The sequence below is a fragment of the Leptinotarsa decemlineata genome, unplaced genomic scaffold, assembly GCF_025532065.1.
Source record: "Leptinotarsa decemlineata unplaced genomic scaffold, Ldec_3_MD MMD2_tig00026294_RagTag_RagTag, whole genome shotgun sequence".
Taxonomy (NCBI): Eukaryota; Metazoa; Arthropoda; class Insecta; order Coleoptera; family Chrysomelidae; genus Leptinotarsa; species Leptinotarsa decemlineata.
Genome location: NW_027412674.1, coordinates 13,650,825 through 13,673,981, shown reverse-complemented (window position 1 = coordinate 13,673,981; position 23,157 = coordinate 13,650,825). Strand labels below are relative to the sequence as shown.

The 23,157-nt window shown below is 35.8% G+C and overlaps 1 protein-coding gene across 1 annotated transcript in view; it reads right to left on the bottom strand.

The window, feature by feature from the left end:
• The window catches only part of LOC111511874 (very long chain fatty acid elongase 7), a 35,907-nt gene that overhangs the window by 5,309 nt on the left and 7,441 nt on the right, over window positions 1–23,157 (bottom strand). Inside the window, exons 2-3 of the mRNA XM_023167889.2 lie at window positions 11,522–11,712; window positions 7,359–7,490 (exon numbers count right to left, since the gene is read on the bottom strand). Coding sequence (XP_023023657.2) covers window positions 7,359–7,490; window positions 11,522–11,712 — 323 coding nt within the window. The remainder of the gene's footprint in view (window positions 1–7,358; window positions 7,491–11,521; window positions 11,713–23,157) is intronic.

Genomic DNA, 23,157 nt, shown 5'->3' with positions numbered 1-23,157 from the left:
CAAATGAATTTTTCCTGAATGATATCATACTCTTATAATACATTTTTTTCGGTATTAATGCTTGTTTTGGGACAGTTGGCTGATAGAATGAGTTTATGTAGAATGCTGAGTCATTTATTCGACATCTTTCAATAATATATCGTGTTTTCAATATGGCAACATCGAAATCCAGGTAAAATTCTCAATATTTGCAATTGGGTAACACTGTTCGCAAATCTCATTCTATAGTGTAACACTTTTCAATTGAGGTAACTTATATACAAATTGAACTGAGAGCTAACGGCAACAATGTTAAATGTTAGAACTAAATTCTTACCGGGGTCATTTTTATTGTATATGAATCGCCATTGTAAATAATTGAAAAGTAAGATGATTCCATAAAATTTGCCCTCCGTAAGATAGTTTCTGAATATCGATATGATGTACGAGTGAATAGGTGGATCAGTTCGTTAAAAACTTTGAAACATCGGTCCTTAAAATGCCATAACTTAAAATGCCATAACTAGTCATTCGGTTTTTTCATTATCAAGCGTCCTAATCTGCATAGGCGTAGTGTGTTCTTGTGAAGGTGACTTTGATTTGTATTTATTGAATATATTTTATTATGTTTATTAAATAGACTGTTATATTTATTGACCTTAAAATATAACATATTGTTGACCAATAAGTATTGGTCAACAATATGTTATATATGTTTCTCAAGATACATTATCATAGATTTTCATCACATTCACACTTTATTGTGAGATAATTAGTTGACCTAGTCATTAAACTCAGGTATAAATGTACGTTAAACTCAGGTATAACTGTCATTAATCAGTTCCTAGAATACACAACACAACAAAGTTTTTGTTTCGAGGTTGAAATTAGATGATTTTAATGTATTTCCACGTGTTAAAACCGAAAGTGACCATAAAAATTATATATTAGCTCTTGTTTTCAAGATATAGTATCATTATATTATATATATATGTATATTGAGTTTTCAACAAATGAAATATTTCATCACCAACAGTTGGTACACATGTTTGTTTACATAACACCCCTTTCATCAGCTGTTCTTAAGTAGTAAACATAACCTATGTGAGTTTGTCAATTGTACGCACGTGGTTGCTATTGAAATTATCGTGTGAAGTTGATTTTTAAATTAATTTAAGTGCTGATCTGAAATGCCTCGAAAGTGTGTGAATTCTGTCGATAACTTTTGCTATATATGTGGTGAAATTACATTTAAGGCTCAGAAACGTAAAATGACACCTATCGTTAAGACAGCCTATGAACATTATTTTGGTGTGAAAGTTGGGGACCAAGATAAATCATGGGCTCCTCATATATGTTGTAATTCTTGTTCCGTCATATTGCGAGAGTGGCTGAAAAATAAAAACCGGGGAATGGTTTTTGCAGTACCTATGGTTTGGCGTGAGCCTACCAATCATACAGACGACTGTTATTTCTGCTTAACTCCTCCCATTAAGCAAGGTTTATCTATGAAGAAAAGAGGAACGGTTAAATACCCTAATCTCCCATCTGCTCTTCGGCCTGTACCACACTCAGACAATTTGCCAGTCCCTTCTCCACCCCAAAACTATGAAATTTTAGAGGAAGGTGATGAAGACTGTTTAGAAGGAGCAACCCATCCTTCTACATCCTATGACCCTGATTTTGAGGTAAGCGATAGGTCTAGTGATCCGCACAGAATTAGTCAAGCAGAGTTGAGTGACCTTATAAGAGATCTTCGCTTGTCTAAGGAAAAGGCTGAGCTGTTAGGGTCAAGACTACAATAGTGGAATCTTCTAAAACATGATGTGAAAATATCTCAGTACAGACAGCGTCAAAAAGATTTGCTTCCTTTTTTTGAGAAAAAAGAAAACCTCGTAGTTTGTTCTGATGTTAATGGTTTGATGGACTGCTTGAATTTGGATCACCCTCCATCTGAATGGAGACTGTTTATAGACTCTTCAAAACTAAGCTTAAAAGCTGTACTTCTGCATAATGGAAATCAGCTACCCTCTATTCCTATAGGTCATGCAGTTCACATGAAGGAAACGTATATAAATATGAAAACACTTCTCCAATCAATCAAATATGAACAACACAAGTGGCACATCTGTGGTGATCTGAAAGTCATTGCTATACTCCTAGGAATACAATTAGGGTTCACCAAGTACTGTTGTTTTTTGTGTCTGTGGGACAGTCGGGATAGAAAATCTCACTATAAAAAAATGAACTGGCCTACACGAGACCTAAACCCTAATGAGAAAAATGTAGTTTACGAGCCTCTTGTAGATCCTAAGGATGTTCTCCTTCCCCCATTACATATTAAGTTGGGACTAATGAAAAACTTTGTGAAGGCCATGTACCAGGAAGGACAAGCTTTTAAGTACTTGAGAGCAAAGTTTCCCAGGTTGAGTGATGCTAAAGTCAAGGAAGGCATCTTTATTGGGCCTCAAATCCGTGAAATCGTAAATGATCCTGCTTTTGACATGATTTTAACAGGAAATGAAAAAAGAGCCTGGGAAGCCTTTAAGGGGGTTGTACATGGGTTTTTAGGTAACAAAAGAGATGATAACTTCACAGCATTGGTTAAAGAGCTTCTTCAAGCTTACCACCAACTTTGATGCAACATGTCCTTAAAAATTCATTTTCTTCACTCTCATCCTAATTTCTTCCCATGTTCGTCACTGTGAGTGACGAACATGGAGAAAGATTCCATCAAGACATTGCCTTAATGGAACAGAGATATCAGGGCCGTTGGAATGAAGCAATGCTTGCAGACTACTGCTGGTCTGTGTGTAGGGATGCTCCAGAAGTGTTTTATAAAAGACAAGCTAAACGACAGCGATCTTACAATGAATCGGATGGACTTAATTGAAATTTGGTGGTACAAACTTCTTTTATTTGTCAAATGTTTTTTTTATTAATTTTGTACTTAAAATATTCTAAAAGAAACATAACAATATTGTTTTATGTACTTTCACTTTTCACGTATAGTATAACTACTCTATAAGATTAAGTACTGTGTATCTCAAAAACCAGAGCTAATAAAATTTTTTCATTGTTATTTTCGTTTTTATTACCCCAAAATTAGTAGAAATTGTCTAATTTAGTGTAGGAAACATTCAAAAAATATTTTTGTGTTGTGATATTATTAGTTTCTAGGTAGATAGTAATATCTCAAAAAGTATATATAAATCACAATGTATGTAGAATTCAGTTTGTTAGTGAACACGCTTGAAAAAGCTACTGTGTAGCTTTTTCTAGCAGGTCCAAGTAATGTACAAAGAAAGCGGAAGTTTATGTCGTTAGAAGAAAAACATTGTCTGTAGAGTGTACAGAAATTTAAAAAATACACTCCGTACAGTGGAAGCCGTAGTAGCCCAGTGTTCATTTTTAACGGAAATATCCGTGTCGACAATTGAACGCGCACGTGAAAAAAAGTGACTGGGATTGTCCAAGCTCCAAAAGTGCATTATCGTGGTAGAAAAAATTGAATTGGACGAGTACCAGAAAAATTTTGTACGCAATACCATTCATTCTTTCTTTTTTGAGAATAAAGCGCCATCTCATTCTAAAAATGAGCAAAGAGAAGTTGAGAAAAATAGCATAAGAAAATTTAAAATTTATATATGCCAAACGATCCCGTGAATCTGTCTTAATAGAAAGAGAAGATATAGTCTCATGGCGACGGAGATATCTTCGCTCTATTAGAGAAGTGTATTCTGCTCACAAAAAGATTTATTATCTGGACGAAACGTGGGTGAATGCTGGTCACATAGTATCTAAGATCTGGCAAGATACTACTGTAACTAGTTATCGTCAAGCATTTGTGGACGGTTTATCAACAGGGTTACGCGGACCAACGGGTAAAGGGCAACGACTAATTGTCACCCTTATAGGTAAAGAGAGTGGCTTTTTAGACGATAGTGCAATAATTTTTTTATAAAAAAAAACGGTGGATTATCACGAAGACATGGACGCCCAACGCTTTGAAGGATGGTTTGAATACCTTCTTTCAAGAGTCGAGCCAAATTCGGTAATAGTAATGGATAACGCTTCTTATCACAGCCGATTAGTAGAACAGCTGCCAACTATGACCACCAGAAAAGCAGACATGCAGAGTTGGTTAGGACAAAAAGGAATTCCATTTTCCCAGGACACGGTTGAGGCCGAGCTTATGAGTGGCATTAAACAGCATCGTGACAGATATCGCCAGCATGTGGTGGATACAATAGCTCGTGCTGAAGGCATCACCATTTTGAGACTTCCTCCTTATCATCGCGAGTTAAACCCGATAGAATTAATCTGGGCTCAAATTGAGGGTTACTTAGCTCGTGAAAACGTGACATATAAAATTTCTGATGTCCAACGTTTATTAGATCTCGCAATGGAACGGATACGGAAAGAAGACTGGGCTAATGCTGTAGCCCATGTGATCAAGAAAGAAGAGAAAATGTAGAGATTGGACAGGATTGTAGACACTGTTTTCGACCAAATAATAATAGATTTAAACAGATTTAAGTGTGACTGGGGATTTCTTTTCGGACGAGTCAATGGATTCTGAAACTTCATAAGCATAACATAGGTAATTATTTCTTTGCTTTGTAGTTCTCTTTCTATTGTTTTTTTTAAGTACTATATTAGGCATAATAAGAAAATGTAATGAGTTCAACCATTGACACCAGGTAGCGCCACCTACTGTAATAATTTGTACGTAATTACCTAAGTGTTTAAATAAATAAAAATGTTATTTTGGTACGCCTCTGCAGAGTTGGTAAGAGGATTATCTGTTGGTCAATTCAAGTGCGATGTTGCTAATGAATCACCTTCAATTGAAGATTATTATAGTATATTCCCTTGTCCCTCGTCATAAACTGTGGATGAGAAGTTGTGGGCTACTTCACACTAATTACTTTTTCCACAGAAAAATAATAGATTGATAGATTTATTAGTCATATTTCTCCGGTATAATACAAATGAAGAGGATTATAGCTTAAATCACTTTGACTAAAAAAATCACACATTGTGAAACTATCACATACATATTGGAATATCAATGAAAAATAGAATAGATGAATAAACAGATGATAAAATACAGGGTGTAACTAAATAAGTGTAAAACATTTAAGGAGGTGATTCCTCATCGAATAAAAGATAGGAACTCTCATATAAAGAAATTTCATTGGAGCATCCCTTGTTAAGATATAGCCCCTTGAAGGGGAACATAAAATTTGTATAACAATTTTTTTCACAAGCACTAAAAAAGTTACAATATTGAAAGTTACCTGACGTTTTGTACTACCAAAAAGACACTTAGCCAGAAATTTATTTGTAAGAGGTGGTAAACGAAACCCCTAAAATTTATTTCCAATGTAACTTTTTGTTTTATTATTTGTTTATCATACAAAAATTTATTTCCGATAGCCTGTTTCATTCTAAACAAAAAATGCTTCCTGGGTTTTTTTCCCAAAATAAACCAGTTCGCAGCAAAAAATTATTTTAGGAACAACTACAGAGATACATCGTCATAAATGCGAAAATACGAAACTAATCCATCTAGTAGGTCGCTATTAGCGACAGTGACAATTGGTATGACGCTGTCAGTTTGTGAATTTTCGAAATTGAATTAATTCTAATTGTGTGTTGTTGTTCTGTTCTTAATTTGTTACTTTAAAATGTTATTAAAATGGCATACACAAATGAGGAAATGGCTGATATGCATTACGTTCACGGTCTGTCGCAGGGGAATGGGTTAGAAGCTTCTAGAAGATATGCTGAAATGTATCCTCAACGGCAGCATCCTTCACATAGAATATTTGCTCGACTTCATCAACGATTACGAGAATATGGTTCATTCGACGAAAGACCGCAGGATTTTAGTCGCCATCGAGAAGTACGAACACCACAGCTTGAGGAAGCAGTACTTAATTTGATTGAAGAACAACCTACTACCAGTACTAGAAAGATTGCTTTTCTGCTAAATGTTGATCATATAACGGTATTTCGAATTTTAAAGGAACAACTCTTATATACCCTTACCATCTGCAACGAGTACCATGGCACTGTTACCATGAGACTTTACGAACCGTCTTGAATTTTGCAATTGGATGCTGGAAATGATTAGAAGAAATTGTGACTTTCTGAAGACGATAGAATTCTCAGACGAATGTAGTTTTTCTCGGGACAAGATTATTAATTTCCATAATTACCACATATGGGCTATTGAAAACTCTCACGTTATTGTCGAAACTAACCATCAAGAACAGTTTTCTCTTAAAGTGTGGCTCGGAGTTATTGGTGATGATTTAATTGGGCCTCATTTTCTACCTCCTCGATTGAATGGTGAGGCATACTTTCAATTTTTAAGAGAAGTGCATCCAGTACTGCTGGAGGAAGTTCCTTTGGGCATCAGAAGGGATATGTTTTCTATGCATGATGGACCTCCCGCCCATTTTAGTCAAGTAGCACGTCAGCATTTTATTGAAACATATGCAAATCAGTGGATAGTTCGAGGAGGACCACAGAAGTGGCCCGCTCAATCCCCGGATTTCACTCGTCTCGATTTCTCTATTTGGGGCCATTTACAGCATTTGGTTTATCGTACTCCTGTTCGCGATGTAGAGGACTTGAGAAACCGCATCATCGATGCGTGCAGGGTAATCAGAGAGACTCTAGACGCATGCGTAATGTCTGAAGGTGGACATATTGAACATTTACCATGAATTAGGGGTTGCGTTTTCCACCCCTTACAACCATAGAGAACACCAAATAAATTTCTGGCTAAGTTTCTTTTTGGTAGTACAAAATGTCAGGTTAATTTCACTATTGTAACTTTTTCAGTGCTTGTGAAGAAAATTGTTATACAAATTTCATGTACCCCCTTTGAGGGGCTGTATTTTAACAAGGAATGCTCCAATGAAGTTTCTTTATATGAAAGATCCTATCTTTTTTTCCGTGAGGAATCACCTCCTCAAATGTTTTACACTTATTCAGTTACACCCTTTATATTCGTCACAGTGAAAGCGATCTGACATTACCGACTTCAAAATGTAAATTCATCTACTGTGTAGAAGCATACACATATTTTTTTAAACTTGTTTCAATTCAAATAAGACTGTCGAAATCTTCAAAAGTATAGCTACCAGCTTTCCAAGAATACCAACATTTTCAAGTTTGAAATTATTGATGTCTCAATATCCACTTATGAATAGTTCGCTTCAATAATTTTCACACTTTCATAAAACATCGTCAAACTCGAGTGAAAAAACTCAGACCTAAATGAACTCAAATTGAGTGCAACTCGAGTTGATTTGAATGGAAAAGTAAAGTAAATATGTGGAAGTATTTCTAGAAATATTTACCGTATCCATAAGATCCAGTATTTTCAATGAGAGAAATTGTAAACTTATCGACAACTCACTCAACCCTTGTTCATCAGTGGAATAGTTGATTTTGCCGCACCCAAATAGATTTGGAGCCATTATATTACATGCCTGTGAAAATATAAGCGAGATCATGACGGATAAAAATTGAAAAAAAAGTAGCAATTTCATTGATGGTGTTCAGTTTTTAAATACTCAGTACATAGTTCAATATTTTGGTGGGTTTTCAAGGTACTACTGACAGATTTGGCGGGTAACTCTAATAATCCAATCATTGAAAGGTTTGGCGAGCGATGAAAGGTGACCAATTTTTGATACTTAACGAATAGAAAGGAAAAAATATCTGTCTGTTTTGGCATTGAAAAAATTGTGTACTTGGAATCAAATCTATGTGTGATATCTAGTACGCCTAGAGCTTCTTTATGGAATGGGAGCAAGTCAATGAGGCTCATGATCAATCAGTAGTTCTTCTGACGGAGTGATCGTCACCAAGTTCTTGAAGGATTTGCATTTTACATGCATGAAATTTATGTGATTTAAGTACTTTCCCTACAGATTCGAGGGATAATCCGATTGCTGTAACTGCCTGACGAATCGCTGAAGTACAATTCAATGCAAACTGTCAAGAGTATTTCAATTTGCGTTGCTTCGTCCAGTAATCTTTGTTGATCCCTTTTTTATTTGTGACAATAACAGTTTCTTAATATTTTGCTTGATATTGACAGATGTACACGTGACTTACATTTCTTCCCAGGTCCTCTGGTTGTATACTTCACTTGTTCCTAACAAACACAAATCTGCTCTACCATACGTGAAAATAATTTTCAGACGTTCAGCTGTGTTTTACACCCTTGTTTCTCGTGTACAACTTATCGGAATAACATTTGAATATATTAATGATGAAAGTATCGATTTCCGTCTTGAAGTAAAAAATGCAATTCAAAAAAACCTCTCGAAAAATATTATTTCAAACACCTACTTTGTTACTTTCACTAATCAGCCGTGTAAAATTTCATCAGGTAGATGAAAACAAAAAAAAGTAGAGGAGTAAAATGTTTAAGAGAATGATACGATGGTAATACGAATGTTTTTGATTATTTCTTGAGTTAATAAAAGAAAATAAAGTTTTAATTTGAATAAATAGTGTTTTATTTGATGAATCGAAACTCACTACATCGGATGTAGCTTTTTCAGCAACCATTGGAAAGCACTTTTTGAGAGGTTTTTGTATTTGTCCACCTGTGGTATATAAAATACTATTTGTCAAATTTAATTATGTACTAACTTTAGATTATACAAAGCTTTGTCAATAAGAATATCTTTCATTCGACAGTAAAGTATATTGATTGATTTCCCAGCTTTCATTTGGTTGTTCAGATATAGCCAATGTAAGTTTTCAAATTGTCACCCTGTATATTATTTGTGTCCAATATAGCGTTTTAATGAGATTAGTCTCAAGGAACGCTTTGAGTTCTTGGCATATGATTGCAAATAATATGTTAGTGTTTGCATTATACTGACCGGGTATATACAGTGCTAGTCAAAAGTCCCCTCCCCCCCTCGTATCTTTGGAACGGGTATACTTATAATAATGAAATTTGGAGGGTGGAAATAAACGGATGTAGGCTTCTTACCTGGTCATAACAGGTGACGCAATAGTCATAAATGACGTCACAAGGCCACTGTGACCAAAAATTTCAAATGGGACCCTATGGCAAGTGACAGCTCGTTTGAAAGGTATTGAAAATACCTATTCAGTCATACCAATTTTGTTTGGGTTTCGGCTGATTTTTATTGATGAATTGAAGAAATACGAAAATTATTGTTTCGCATTTAATTAATAAAGATTTTAAAGTACGCCTCTGGTTCATTGTCAAAAAGGTTGACGTGTTTGAATTATCTACTTGTCAAAAGTGTTTTTACCTTGAGAATTTACCTAAGCTATTGTTTAACGAGACGTTTAAGTGTTTACATAGGCAAAATGGTACGTACTGTAGCCGACAAAGTAGCAGCTATCTTAATAATTGGTGAATGTAGAAACAATTTCCATGCAGCGGAACGACTGTTTAATGAGAGGTACCCCGATCGCCCTATATCGAGGGTTTATTTGAGGGAGCTTCTTCGGAAGTTTGAAGCATCAGGTAGTGTTCAAGATGCCAAACGATCTGGTCGACCAACAATTAGTGATGACAAAAAAATTGACATACTTGGAGAAATGGTAGTGAACCCTACTTCTTCCACAGCCCAAGTTGCGTCTATCTGTGAAGTCAGTCAAAGGACAGTACATAGGGTGTTGGCTAAAAACAAATTTCATCCATACAAATTAAAAATGGTGCACCAACTTTCAGATGATGACCCCGACCGAAGACTAGAATTCTGTGAAACTATGTCCGATAAAATGAACCAACAACCAGGCTACATACAGACAATTTGTTTTAGTGACGAAAGTACTTTCTTTCTCAATGGAAATGTTAACACTCAAAATGTGAGGTATTGGAGTGACACAAATCCTCACATCTTTCGTGAAAAACATACTCAATTTCCAGAAAAAGTAAATGTTTGGGCAGGTATTTTGGGAAACCACATAGTTGGGCCTCTTTTTCTCAATGCTAACTCAACCGGTGAATTGTATCTGGAGATGTTACAAACTGATATTGAGGCGTTAATTCTTGAAATTCTAGAAGATAATCCAGATGAATTCGACAACTTGGAAATAACGTTTCAACAAGATGGTGCTCCTGCACACTATTACGGTGCAGTAAGACGTTACCTAGATGAAGAATATCGTGGTAGATGGATTGGACGACGAGGTTCGATCGAATGGCCAGCTCGGTCACCGGACCTTACACCATTAGATTTTTTTCTATGGGGGTACTTGAAATCTAAGGTTTACGCTACAGCACCTGACAGTATTGCCATTCTGAAACAACGAATTGTTGAAGAATGTAGGGCAATTTCCGCTGACACACTGGGACGAGTAGGACAAGAGTTTAGCAATAGGATGTATTACTGCCAGGAAGTAGATGGAGCACATTTTGAACACTCATTATAAGAACTGGTCCTTAAATCTTTATTAATTAAATGCGAAACTATAATTTTCGTATTTCTTCAATTTATCAATCAAAATCAGCCGAAACCCAAACAAAATTGGTATGACTGAATAGGTATTTTCAATACCTTTCAAACGAGCTGTCACTTGCCATAGGGTCCCATTTAAAATTTTTGGTCACAGTGGCCTTGTGACGTCATTTATGACTATTGCGTCACCTGTTATGACCAGTTAAGAAGCCTACATCCGTTTATTTCCACACTCCAAATTTCATTATTATAAGTATACCCGTTCAAAAGATACGAGGGGGGGAGGGGACTTTTGACTAGCACTGTATATTTCGAGTGCATCCAATTGCGTTGATGCACATCTGTTAGAATTTTTTTATTTTTCAGGGAGTGATTTATTTTGTTTCTGGATTCTGGCATCCATTGTTGACATTTTTCATTTTGATGATTCTCTACAAATAAGTAGAAGGTTTGTATATTCCTTTTGGTCTTTAATAACGATAGGGTTGCCTCTTTTACCTCAGACAAAGGCAACTCCATCTGTCCGGAGTTGTTCAACTGCTTTGACTTCTCTGCTTGGATCGGGTTTTGATAGTTCACTAGTTTTGAGTACCCTGGCTATATCATGTCGTAGTTCTCCGGTATTTTCTTCTGACAGTTGTTCAACAGCTCCTCTGCACCAGTTGTAATACCTTCCACTGGTAGTTTCTTGAAGGCTAAAGCGACATTGAAACCTTCTAGTAGAACTGCTTCATTGGCGTTTGGGACATCGCCAACTATTTTCCTGATATCTAGATCGACTTGAAGAAAATAAATTCCGAAAATTAAGATAGTTTCCTTGTGTCTCTGGAATCTCAAAGGCTAGAGTGGATTAATCGCTAAGTTTCTCTACCTCTCACCGATCACGAGCTCCCCATGCATAGATTCGAATTTTAATAGCCCTGTTTCTGGGCATCTTTATTCCTTTCGTTTTCTTGTCATTAATATGTTTAATTTATAAGTCCAGATTTTTCAAGATCAATTTTCCGTTGAAAGTTTATGAAAATATCTGTGTCTAAACATTGAGAAATTGTACCAATACTTACTTTATAGCATATGAACGCATTTAGAAATATCTGTAAAGTATTATAAACCAGCAAAATTTTCTTTATGTTGAACGGTTTTCTATTTTCCATTAATTTCGGCCCCAAATATTTGACAATGTAGATGTAACTGGCTTGTATGGCCAACATACATAGTGGTGATTTGAAAATGAGTATATCGTCTGTCCTTTTATCTGAAAAAAAAACAGAATCAAAAATAAACATTTTCTGTGATATGCATTTACGGCACATTGGCACATTAATTTTTTTACAATTGCTCAACCGATATTGAAACTAAGAAATAAAATGATGAACTAAAAATAATCAAGCAAATTGCAATAAACAATCAGTTACCAATTTCTCTAATAGGGAAGATAACACAGCTCACCAAAAAAAATCTTGTCTTGCTGCCGAAAAAAAAAAAAAACTGATTTTGGTTAATTCATCTGTGCTGAGTCCAAAAATACAAACTTTTTCTTTGTATCAGCTCTATTTTTCGAGATATAACATACTCATCAAATACTTAACCCTGCTCATGCACACTGGGGTCTAGAAAACCTACGTGCCCTTTTAATTCTACCTTGCAAAGGCTGATTCTCACTACACGTGCCAGGCACGATCCAGTCACGGTCAAGTCAAAACCGTTGGAATCACATTCAATGTAAAACAATGCTTTAATTCACATTGGACGGGACGGTCAAGACAAGCCGCGGTCTAGTATCGTGACGATCATTTCTGGGGCGATCAAAGACCGTCGCGCACGTGGCGGACTTGACCATGCCTGTTCAGTGTGAATGACGAAACGGCCATCGCCGGTCAAGTCGCATGCAAAATGGACGAGCAAATGATTGAATTGGTTCGAGAACATGAGGAATTATACGATATGTCCCACAGAAAATATATGGATACACCCCACAAAAACAAATTGTGGGATGAAATAGGGCAAACATTAAAAACAGGTAAGCATATAAACAAATTTTTGAATTTATTTTTACACATTATATGTTATATTTTATCATTTTGCCATGACACCGAACCCACTTCAGAGTTGAAGAAGGCAGTAAATTTTTCTCTGTCTTGAAATGCCTCTAGTCGGGCATTGTTACCAATACCAGGCAATGCCATAAAAATAGGTTGATTCTGTTCACTTGAAGAAGAGCTTTCTGACAAAACTGAAGTACCGTTGCGCAAAAAATTATGCAAAATACATGTGGTTAGGATAATATTTTCTATATAATTGGGTTTCGAGTTAATTTTTCTAAAATACAGTCTAAATCTTTGTGCTAAAATACCAAAGGCATTTTCTACAACACGCCTAGCACGACAAAGACGGTAATTGAAAATTCGTTTTCCCACATCTCCTTGAACTTGTAACTGTGGATACGGTCTCAATAAATTTGCTTTTAAGGGAAATGCTGAATCGCCTACAATAACGTACGGTGCTTCAATATTCGTTCCAGGTAAGTTTTTACAGTCCGGAATGTCCAAAGTGCCATTATTCAATGATTTCCCCAATCTCGATGTAGAAAAAATACCACCATCACTGTTTTTCCCATAAGAGCCAATATCTACCGCTATGAATTTATAATCGGCATCGACCAATGCTAGTAGTACTACCGAAAAGGTTTTCTTATAATTGAAATAGTTCGATCCGCTGTTAGAAGGAGCTGTTATTTCTATATGTTTGCCATCCAGTGCCCCAAGACAATTGGGGAAATTCCATGTAGTCCAAAACTGTTCAGCAATCTTCTCCCAGTCTTTTCTACGCGGTGTTGGTATGCATACAGCCAATAATTTACGGATTACTGCATTGCACACTTCTTGTACAATTGCATGAACAGTGGAATGACCAAGGCGGTAACTAAATGAGATGGTCTGGAATGAATCACCGGTTGCAAGAAATCTAAAACAAATATAATTTTACCATATATCAATAATGAATCAGTACAAACACTTATGTTTAAGTCAAAAAAAAAAAGAGAAAAGAGTGAATAGAACAACCTGACATATACTATTAAAAGTTGCAATCGAATAGTAGCTGAACAATAAAAATTTTGTACTACTCATTACTATTTCTCCATATTTAGGTTATTATTGTACGATTTTGCATTTGCTATTATCTCATAGGTACGACATGCATAAGATTTGTCTCAGCAATGTACATTTTTTTTTAGATCCCCGAAAATGCAAACAAAGATGGGAATCGCTTCGTGCGCAATTTCGAAAACACATCAGAGGTCAAAAAACAAAGACCGGACAGGCCGCCTCTTTCCAAACGAAGTGGAAATACGAAGATCATATGGAGTTTCTCAGAGCTTACATTCTGATTCCATCAGAATGACTGTGAATAAATTCAATCCCTATGATAAATTTTTGGCCAAACAAAAAATTTTCCAAAGTATCACGGAAATTGAAGCCAAATACATGGATCAATATTGGAATCAACCTAAAAACTACCAGATCACTCCACAACAACAATTTACAGATGGTATTTCCCACAGTACAACCCGACCATCTTCTGTGGTGTCATCAGTACCTAACTACAATCAGCTCACTCAACAACAATTCACACATAGTATTGCAATTCCACCTACTACATCCATTCAACACCAATCATATTTTGCAACATCCCCCAGTATTTCAACCCGACCATTTTCTACTGCATCATCAGTACAAGAAACGCCACCAGATAGTGTTGCTTCGTCTGCCGCCTCATTATTGGAAACTTTTTCCCCTTAATATTATATTTCATATTTCCATGTATTAGGTATTACTTTTAAGTTAAGATGAGTGTTGAGTTTGACAAACACTATATATAAACAGTAACCCAGCTGCTCCTGGGTTACTGAGACCCCACTGTGCAGGATTAAGTTACATACTTTCTATTAGAAATTTTATTATCTATCATTTTGAAGGAAGATGTCGAGGCATAAAAGAAACGATACTCGTCCGCTAACAGAGGAGGAACTGCAGGAGATTGTAGATAATCTTTGGAGCAATCCAGATCATGAAAATGGATATGAAATTGGAGAATTTTCGGATAGAAAAAACGATTATGAGATGGAGGAAGATGAGGAAGACGATGAACAAAGTGCTTGTGAAAGTGAAGAGGGTGGTGGAAATGAACAAAACAGTGACAATGAAAATGAAGAATACAGTGAAAATGAAAGTGAACAAACTGGTGGGAATAACAGTGAACAAGCTAGTGGAAATAGCAGTGAACAAAACAATGCTCGTGAGAATGAACAAGAAAGGCGTCCAAGAGAAACGAGAAATAAAAGCGTCCTAAGAGGTAAAAATAACCACTTGTGGTCTAGTTCCTCAGAGGAGAGGTCGTTTGAGAGCTGACAACATTGTTTTACATTTGCCCGGTGCTAAAGGTGATGCTAGAAAAGTAGAAACCCCTTTAGAAGCTTGAAATTTGATTATCAGTGAAGATATAATTGAAACAATTACCATACGCACCAATGAACAAATTGAGAGAAACCACGATGAGACTAATAAACTCAGCTACACCAAAACCACAAATGTTATTGAGGTAAGAGCTTTCATTGGTCTTCTCTATATAGCGGGAGCTTTGCGTGTCTCAAATTGCAGCACAGAAGAATTATGGTCCCTTGCTTTTGGGATTGGAATTTTCCGGACAACCATGTCCCAGCAGAGATTTCAGTTTTTAGCTACTAACTTACGCTTTGATAACAAGGCTGATAGACATATACGACGTCAGACTGATGAATTTGCTCCAATTAGACAAATATGGGATGTATACAGGCTGATTCACGGTGGATGGCACATTAGACGTTTCTGGTGAACCAGACAACGGATCACTTTGAAAATTTAATGGAGGGCATATTCGAATATTCTCTAGCCAACTAAAATATTTTCGACAATACGGTGTTGCCGCTTCTATTAGAAAGCAGTAGCAACTTTGATTTTTCAAATGGAACACTCTGTATATAATATTATTTTTGGAATCTCCAACAATTGCCCGACAACTTTTCTCGATACTTCCTTATACCTATCTGTTACCGTTTTCGAAATAAAAATTAATTTCAATTTTTTTCTTCGAAAATCATGACTTCTAAAAATGCCGATATCTTTTAGTTAAGAAGTATTATGATATCGAAATTTGGTTTGGAGTTAGGTGATACTTGGACACTTCCCACACGTCAGCCTAATCTTCGTTACTTCAATACAGGGTGGTAAAAAAATACAGTTTTTTCGTTTGCTTGAAAAAGTTGCTGAAATTTGATTATTTTAAATAAAACACCCTGTATATTATTGAAAATTCGGAAAGCTGCTGAAATTTGCTTTCTTTCTATGTATATCATACCTATACCTAACTAGTCAAGTTTCGGACTTATGAACATTTATTTGTGAAACTGTTCCTTCAGAATGGTATTTCCATTCGGTATTTGGTAAGCAGACCATGATTACTATTTGACAGTAGCGTTGTGACATTCTCCTAATAATATCGACATTTTCGTCACTTCAGAAGTTGCAAATACCTTCAAAACGATGGAACAAAACTATTCAAACGAAGTTCTTATGAATTATTTTTGGACAGTGTGACAAAATTATCAGCAGAACATGTAGAAAGTTCAATGAAATGTATCCGAATCTACCGCCAATGAACCTCAAGAAATTTATACGAATTCAGAACAATTTCAATGCATTTCGATCAACTTTAAAAGCACCAAGAAACTTGCCTCGACCCGTAACTTTCGAAGACAACCAGATTAATGTCTTAGCATATTTTCACGCATTTCCCGAGTCATCGATAAGAAGTGCTGAAGAAGATTTGGGTATAAAATATTCATCGGTTCAAAGAATCTTGCGAAGACATAAAATGCATGATTATAAATTCACCAAAATTCAAGCAATGAAGCCTCAAGATCCTCAACAGGGAGTAGAATTTTGAGAAATGTTGTTGACACGCAGAACTGGATAGACTATTTGACGATCGGTGGATGAGGCGCTTGGGACCATGGAATTGGCCAGCGAGATCACCCGATCTTAATCCATTAGATTTTTATTTGTGGGGAATGTTTAAAGAAAAAGTTTACAAAATACCCGTGCGTTCGAGAGATGAATTGTTAGAAAGGATTGCCCAAACATTTGAAGATTTGGATCCCAATGAAATCAGATCTGCCACCACGAAAGCAGTCAACACCCGTATTTTAAAGTGCTTGGAAGTGAACGGCCAGCGATTCGAACATATTTTGAAATATTCCACATGATTGTTTTACTTTTTTATAATTATTCATATCAATATTTCCAATTTCAAGTTTCTTGGTGCTTTTTTAAAGTTTATCCAAACATATTGAAATTGTTCTGAATTCGTATAAATTTCTTGAGGTTCATTGGTAGATTCGGATACATTTCATTGAACTTTCTACATGTTCTGCTGATTATTTTGTCACACTGTCGAAAAATAATAAACAAATTCATAAGAACTTCGTTTGAATAGTTTTGTTCCATCGTTTTGAAGGTATTTGCAACTTCTGAAGTGACGAAAATGTCGATATTATTAGGAGAATGTCACAACGCTACTGTCAAATAGTAATCATGGCCTGCTTTCCAATCGCAACCTAACTTTTGATAATTGGTTCACTTCGATTCCATTGGCTAACATTCTATCTGAGCAATATAAGCTTACAATGGTAGGAACCTTGCGAAAAGAGAAATTCCGCCTAGTTTCTTGGCCAAAAAGAAAGTAGGGTCGTCGTTATTCGCTTTCGCAAAACTCTAGTTTCTTTCACACCCAAGCAAAATAAAAACGTGATTCTAATTTCTACCTTACACCATGACGATTCCATTGATCACGAGACAAATAAACCAACGATAATTGAGACATACAACGCAACCAAAGGTGGTACAGACACCTTCGATCAGTTGTGCCATTCATATACCACAGCACGAAAAACAAATAGATGGCCTATGCGAGTGTTTTATGGTATACTTGATGGAAGTGGTATCAATTCGATGATTCTGCTTACCTTTGCTAAGGAAGATTGCGCAGAATTTGCAGAATTTGCAGAATTTCCTAAAAAAGCTGGGAATGTCCTTGGTAATACCATTTCTCAGGGAACGACTACGGTTGCCAACGCTTAGAAGATCACTGCGTCAAAAGATAATGGAAATCTTGGACGAGCCTGTGCCAGATCCATCACCAAATAATGACGAAAATTTGCTACGAAAAGTTCGTTGTAGTTTTTGCAACAGAAAAGAAGACAGAAAAACAAATATGCATTGTAGCGTGTGCCATAAATCGTTTTGTAATGCACACAGGGCAATGATATGTAGGAGCTGTGAGGCTGATTTATCAGCCTGATTCATTAGACTGACTAAGAAAAACTTGAGGAATTATAATTTTTTTAATTGCACAATATACCAGAATGATATTTAGTTAAAACGTTTCGTATACTTAGAATTCGAAAATTTCAGTTTTTGTTTTTTTTTGGTGAATTTCTAAAAAATCGTACAGTTTGTTACAATTTTTTTTCCTTTTTTTCAATTTGATATTATCAAGAATGGAATATTTGTTTAAACTACTTTTCAATATGTTGTATACTCTCTAAAATAACCACTTCAACAATTCCATGTGTAAAAACAATAAAAAAATATTACCAACTTGAAAAAACTCCATTTGGGTTTTTGAGACCCCAATGTGCAATTTGTGTCTTGAAAAATAAGTGTGCTGTAGCAGGGTTAAATATTCTTACATTTCTGTGTATTCCACCACTATATGTTTATAAATATGTTTATAAACAAATTTAACCTTCATCCAGGCGCGTCCCTCATCGTAGCACAGACGGTTATTCACCGCACTCACCTTCTCACCTCATTATCACTATAATATGCCATCTAAATGTTTTGGGATTTGGGTTTCCTTAATAAAAGACATCTAGTACTATATCCATTGGTACTAAGGAGAATGGTAAGTATAGAATAAAGGAGTACAGAAACTCAACAAAAGTATAGGATATAGCATGAAGTTAAATAAAATGTAGCCTTCCAGTAACTAAACGTACATAAGGAAATTCATAACAATTTGTACTAACGAAACCCAAAAAATTATCCAGCTACTATGAACAATTTCTTCTAATAATCGCTGTTTTAGTCTTCGTCCTCGTCTGATATTTCGTTTGATATTGCACAATTGTCACATCTATGCTGCGAATGTTTTTGACAAACGCTTTTACCACAAGCATGGCAAGATAGTTTCGTTATATTATTTTTTCTTGACCCACAAATGAAGCTAAAACGACGTTTATTTCGAACACTCTCTGTATCTCTTCTATTTTCTTCTTCTTTTTCTCTGTATTGTTTCAGGAAAATAGATAAATCTTTTGGCAAATTTGTGATTTTTGCTCGTTCTCTCAAATTGTCATCCATCAATTGCATGGCCAGGCCTTTGAGATACTCACGTCTTGAGAAGGTTTTCTCAGGATTATTCATTTGATAAATCCTCATTGAGTTGATCCCCGCAACATCAAGATTTCTAAAGAAAAAGATCATTGGCCATCTGTTAGTTCTTCTGGAAGTAGAGATCCTCGAGCACATCAGATCAACAGTGTCCACTCCTCCTTTCGTGGCATTGTAATCCATTATCTGAATCGATTTTCCGGTTTCATTATCGACCTGATTGCCGTCATGCAATGTTGAAAGAACCAAAACAACCTTTTTCTTTTTTGTAGCGAAAGAAATCAAAGTGGATTCGTCATTATAGCCAAATAAATGATTGCCAGGAACAAGATTTTTATTTTCCGTTACAAATTCAGGTAGAATTTCAGCTTTATTCTTTCGCAGTGTTCCTAGAAATGTCAAACCAATCGATGATAAATATTGGGCCAATGGATCTGTGGTAACGTTTCGATTTGTCTGCTTCAAAGGTTTAATCAAGTTCTTCACGGTATCGTAAGGTTTATTAGAGGTGACGTAAGGCCCAGGTGGTTGAGATCCACAATACACCTGCATATTATACGTATAAAACGTTTGTGAATCACACAGTATATGTTTAATATAATTTCTAAAAAATTGTTTTTCTTTACTAGAATTAGTAGACAATTAACATTCCAATCTAATTTGACTGTTTATAAAACAATAATCCCACCACACTTTGTTTACTGTGCTACTTTGATATCATTACTAGACGGTAATTCTATCTCTACTCTATAAAAATTACAAAACAGAGGAATGCGCTTGTTATTAAAATGCCATAAGTATACTCCTATATTATCAATGATTTATATTCTGAATTGGATGACAGTAAAAGATAGATTACAATATTTTTTTATGATATTCATATTCAAAATACTCACTGGAAAAGCACCACATCACTTCAATGAGTTTATCTAATATATAAAAATGGATGTTTGTTGGTTGGTTGGTTGGTAAGTGATAAACTTTTACATCGCTCAACCGATCGTGATGAAACTTGATATGTATAAGTAATTTTTCATAGAGAAGGTTTTTGGCCTATCAATCAGCAACATAGTACTAGTAAGTGTATACAAGTGTAAAAATGCTCCACATCCTTATAAAATGCAGAGCGTTCATTATTTCTGTATGTTAATGTTTATAGACAAAACTGTCGCTATTGGAGTGACGAAAAGCCACATACCTACTTATTATTCGGGAAGGGCATACACAACACCCAGATTATCGATCCTCTTATAACTCACGAGCTAGATGGATGCAGAAAATAATAAACTTTGCAGGACGATATGTTACAATCCCGGCAAGATGATGCTCCACCTAATTATTTTCTTCCCGTCCGACAGAGGTTAAATGGGAGATTTCCGGATAGATGGATTAGTAGAAGAGGAGCAGCTGAATGGCTTCCGAGGTCACCGGATTTAACATCCTCAGATTTTTTCTTTGGAGCATCTTGAATCCGTTGTTTATGAAATACAACCGTGTGATATCGAAGAACTTAAAAAACGAATTACAGCAGCAGGCCAGTCAACTCTCAGTGAAGTTTTACGTAATGTTAGGTTGGAGTTCGAAAACAGACTTTATAACTGTTGTAGATGACATTTCGAACAGTTTATCAGATATCATAAGTATATCCATAGAAAACATAACCCAGTGGTGTGGTAATAATAACATATCTCTGAATATAGACACGTCAATAGCTGTTTACTTCAATAAAAAAAATGCCACTGTGAACCAGAGCATACTACTTAAAACTGAAGAAACATCATTGGAAAACTCGACCTGTACAAAATTTTTAGGGGTCCACTTGGATCAAAAACTCACATGGAACGATCATGTTGAACATACATCCTCAAAACTGAGCTCATATTGCTTCATTATTAGAAACTTGCGTAACACAGTGTCAATGGAAGTACTGAAACTACTATATTTTGGTCTTATTCAGTCATGCCTGATTTTCTGGGGAAAAGCCCATAATAGTGGTCAATTATTTATCACTCAAAAAAAATTATAAGGTGTATGCTGAATTTATCTAGCAAAACATCTTGTAAAAACCACTTTGTTGAGCTGGGTATTATGTCATTACCAAGCTTGTACATTTACTCAATAATTGTCCACATCATGAATAAACATAACTCTCTCAAAGCAAGAAAGGATGTTCACAATCATAATACGGGGCAGAAGGACACCATCAATTTATGTTTCTCTAGATTATCAATCGGACAGGAGAATCCCAATTATATAGGAATCAAATGCTACAATAAAACATGTGAAATTAAGAAATTTAGAGAACTCAGCAGAAGTTTATTTAAAAATTATCTAAAAAAGTTTTTAGTACAGAAATGCTATTATTCAGTTCAGGAGTTTTTGAATGAAAATTTTGACTCGGACCACATGAAACAGTAGTCTTTTGATTCAAATTTTTAATAAATAATCCTAATTAGTATTGATAAACTTATATTTCATTTATTAATTTTTAAAGTGTGTACATGTACCTATTTATTTATATTAATTTATTTCATTTTATGACCAAAAAGTGAAATTGTAATATTATTATAACCTACTTATTAGTGACGATTCCCATAATGTATGTTACTTGTATTGTAACATTCAGTGGAAAATAAATTGTCTTGTCTTGTCTTGTCTTGTCTATTTTATGTTTGGCAAATTAAAGTTTATTTTGTAAATGGTCTGGCGGGTAAGACAGAACTTTGACGCTCAACTCGTTACATATAACCATCAGATACACAAATATGATACAAGAAGAAGAGATGACTTGGTTGTCCCACGAACTAACATTACAAGAACAATGAATACTATTTTCACAGAGGACTCTTGGACTATAACAAGCTTCCTAATGAAATTAAACAAAGTAACACCTTTCAACTCTTCAAACGCTCCTTATCTCAATATCTACGGGCACAATACTATTCCAATTGAATTCATCATTCTTCTCTCTATTAATCTCTTAATCATCTACTACTGCTATGTTTTACCCAATATATTCCATTATATAGGGTCTTATATATTTCAGTTTTTTTGCAATTCTGTTCAATAACTGATATATTCGTATAATATACACATCGGAAAAGTCTAGGGATATTTTGAAAAATGGCAATAATTCTTTTTAGATCGCTCTAGGGAAAAAAAAGTTGGCGGGTGATTATTAAACGAATGTAACTTACAACAAAATTTATTAAATGGTCAAAAATACTGAGTGCGCATATAAGCAAAACTAAAAAAAAATATGGCTTTTCTTTGGCACCCCGAAAAAAAATCATAATACAAAAAAATTGGAATCAGTACAAAGTATGGCCTCCACGCTGGTTTATTACGGCCCTACATCTATCGTGCATCGACAAAATGAGATTGTCAATGTCTTGTTGAGGTACATTTGCCCATTCAGCGATTAAAAGCTCTCTCAATTGAAACGTTGTGTGAATGTTCCCCATATGCGGAGAAATTCTTTGTTGAAGCATGTCCCACACATGCTCGATGGGATTCAGGTCCGGTGATTGTGCTGGCCATTGCAATATATCAACTCCTTCGTTGGTGAGCCAGTCAGTCACTAGACGCGCGACATGTAGATGAGCATTATCGTGCATTAGGTGGAAGTTTTCACCAACAGCACCAGCAAACGGACGGACGATAGGTAGAAGAATGGTGTCGAGGTACTGTCGAGCTGTGAGGGAGCGATTTGGAAAAACGAGATCGGTTCTGCCACCGATCATGATTCCGCCCCATAGCATTACTGTACCATCTCTGTATGTGTGAACTTCCTGGACGTGTCTTAAACGTTCATTATTTCCAGGTCGCCTCCACAATCTTACTCGACGAGAATCTGGATGAAATCCAAATCTGGATTCGTCTGTAAACAAAACTGTGGCCCAATCATTTGCATCCCAGTTTTGATGTTCTTGGCACCACTCTAATCTTCTACCGCGATTGCCTCTCGACAAAGGTGGACATCTAAGTGGCCTTCTGTTGTGGAGATCTGCTTCATGCAGTCGATTTCTGATAGTATCACAACCAATGGTTACCTGGTGCGTCTGCTGCAACACGTTAACCAACTCAGGTGCTGTGATTGTCGGTTGTCTTCTTGCGGTTGAGACCAAAAATCGATCTTGAACTGCAGTTGTAGCGCGTCCTCGCCCTGGATGTTGTTCGGCTGGACTGCCAGTTTCACGGAAACGCCGCCA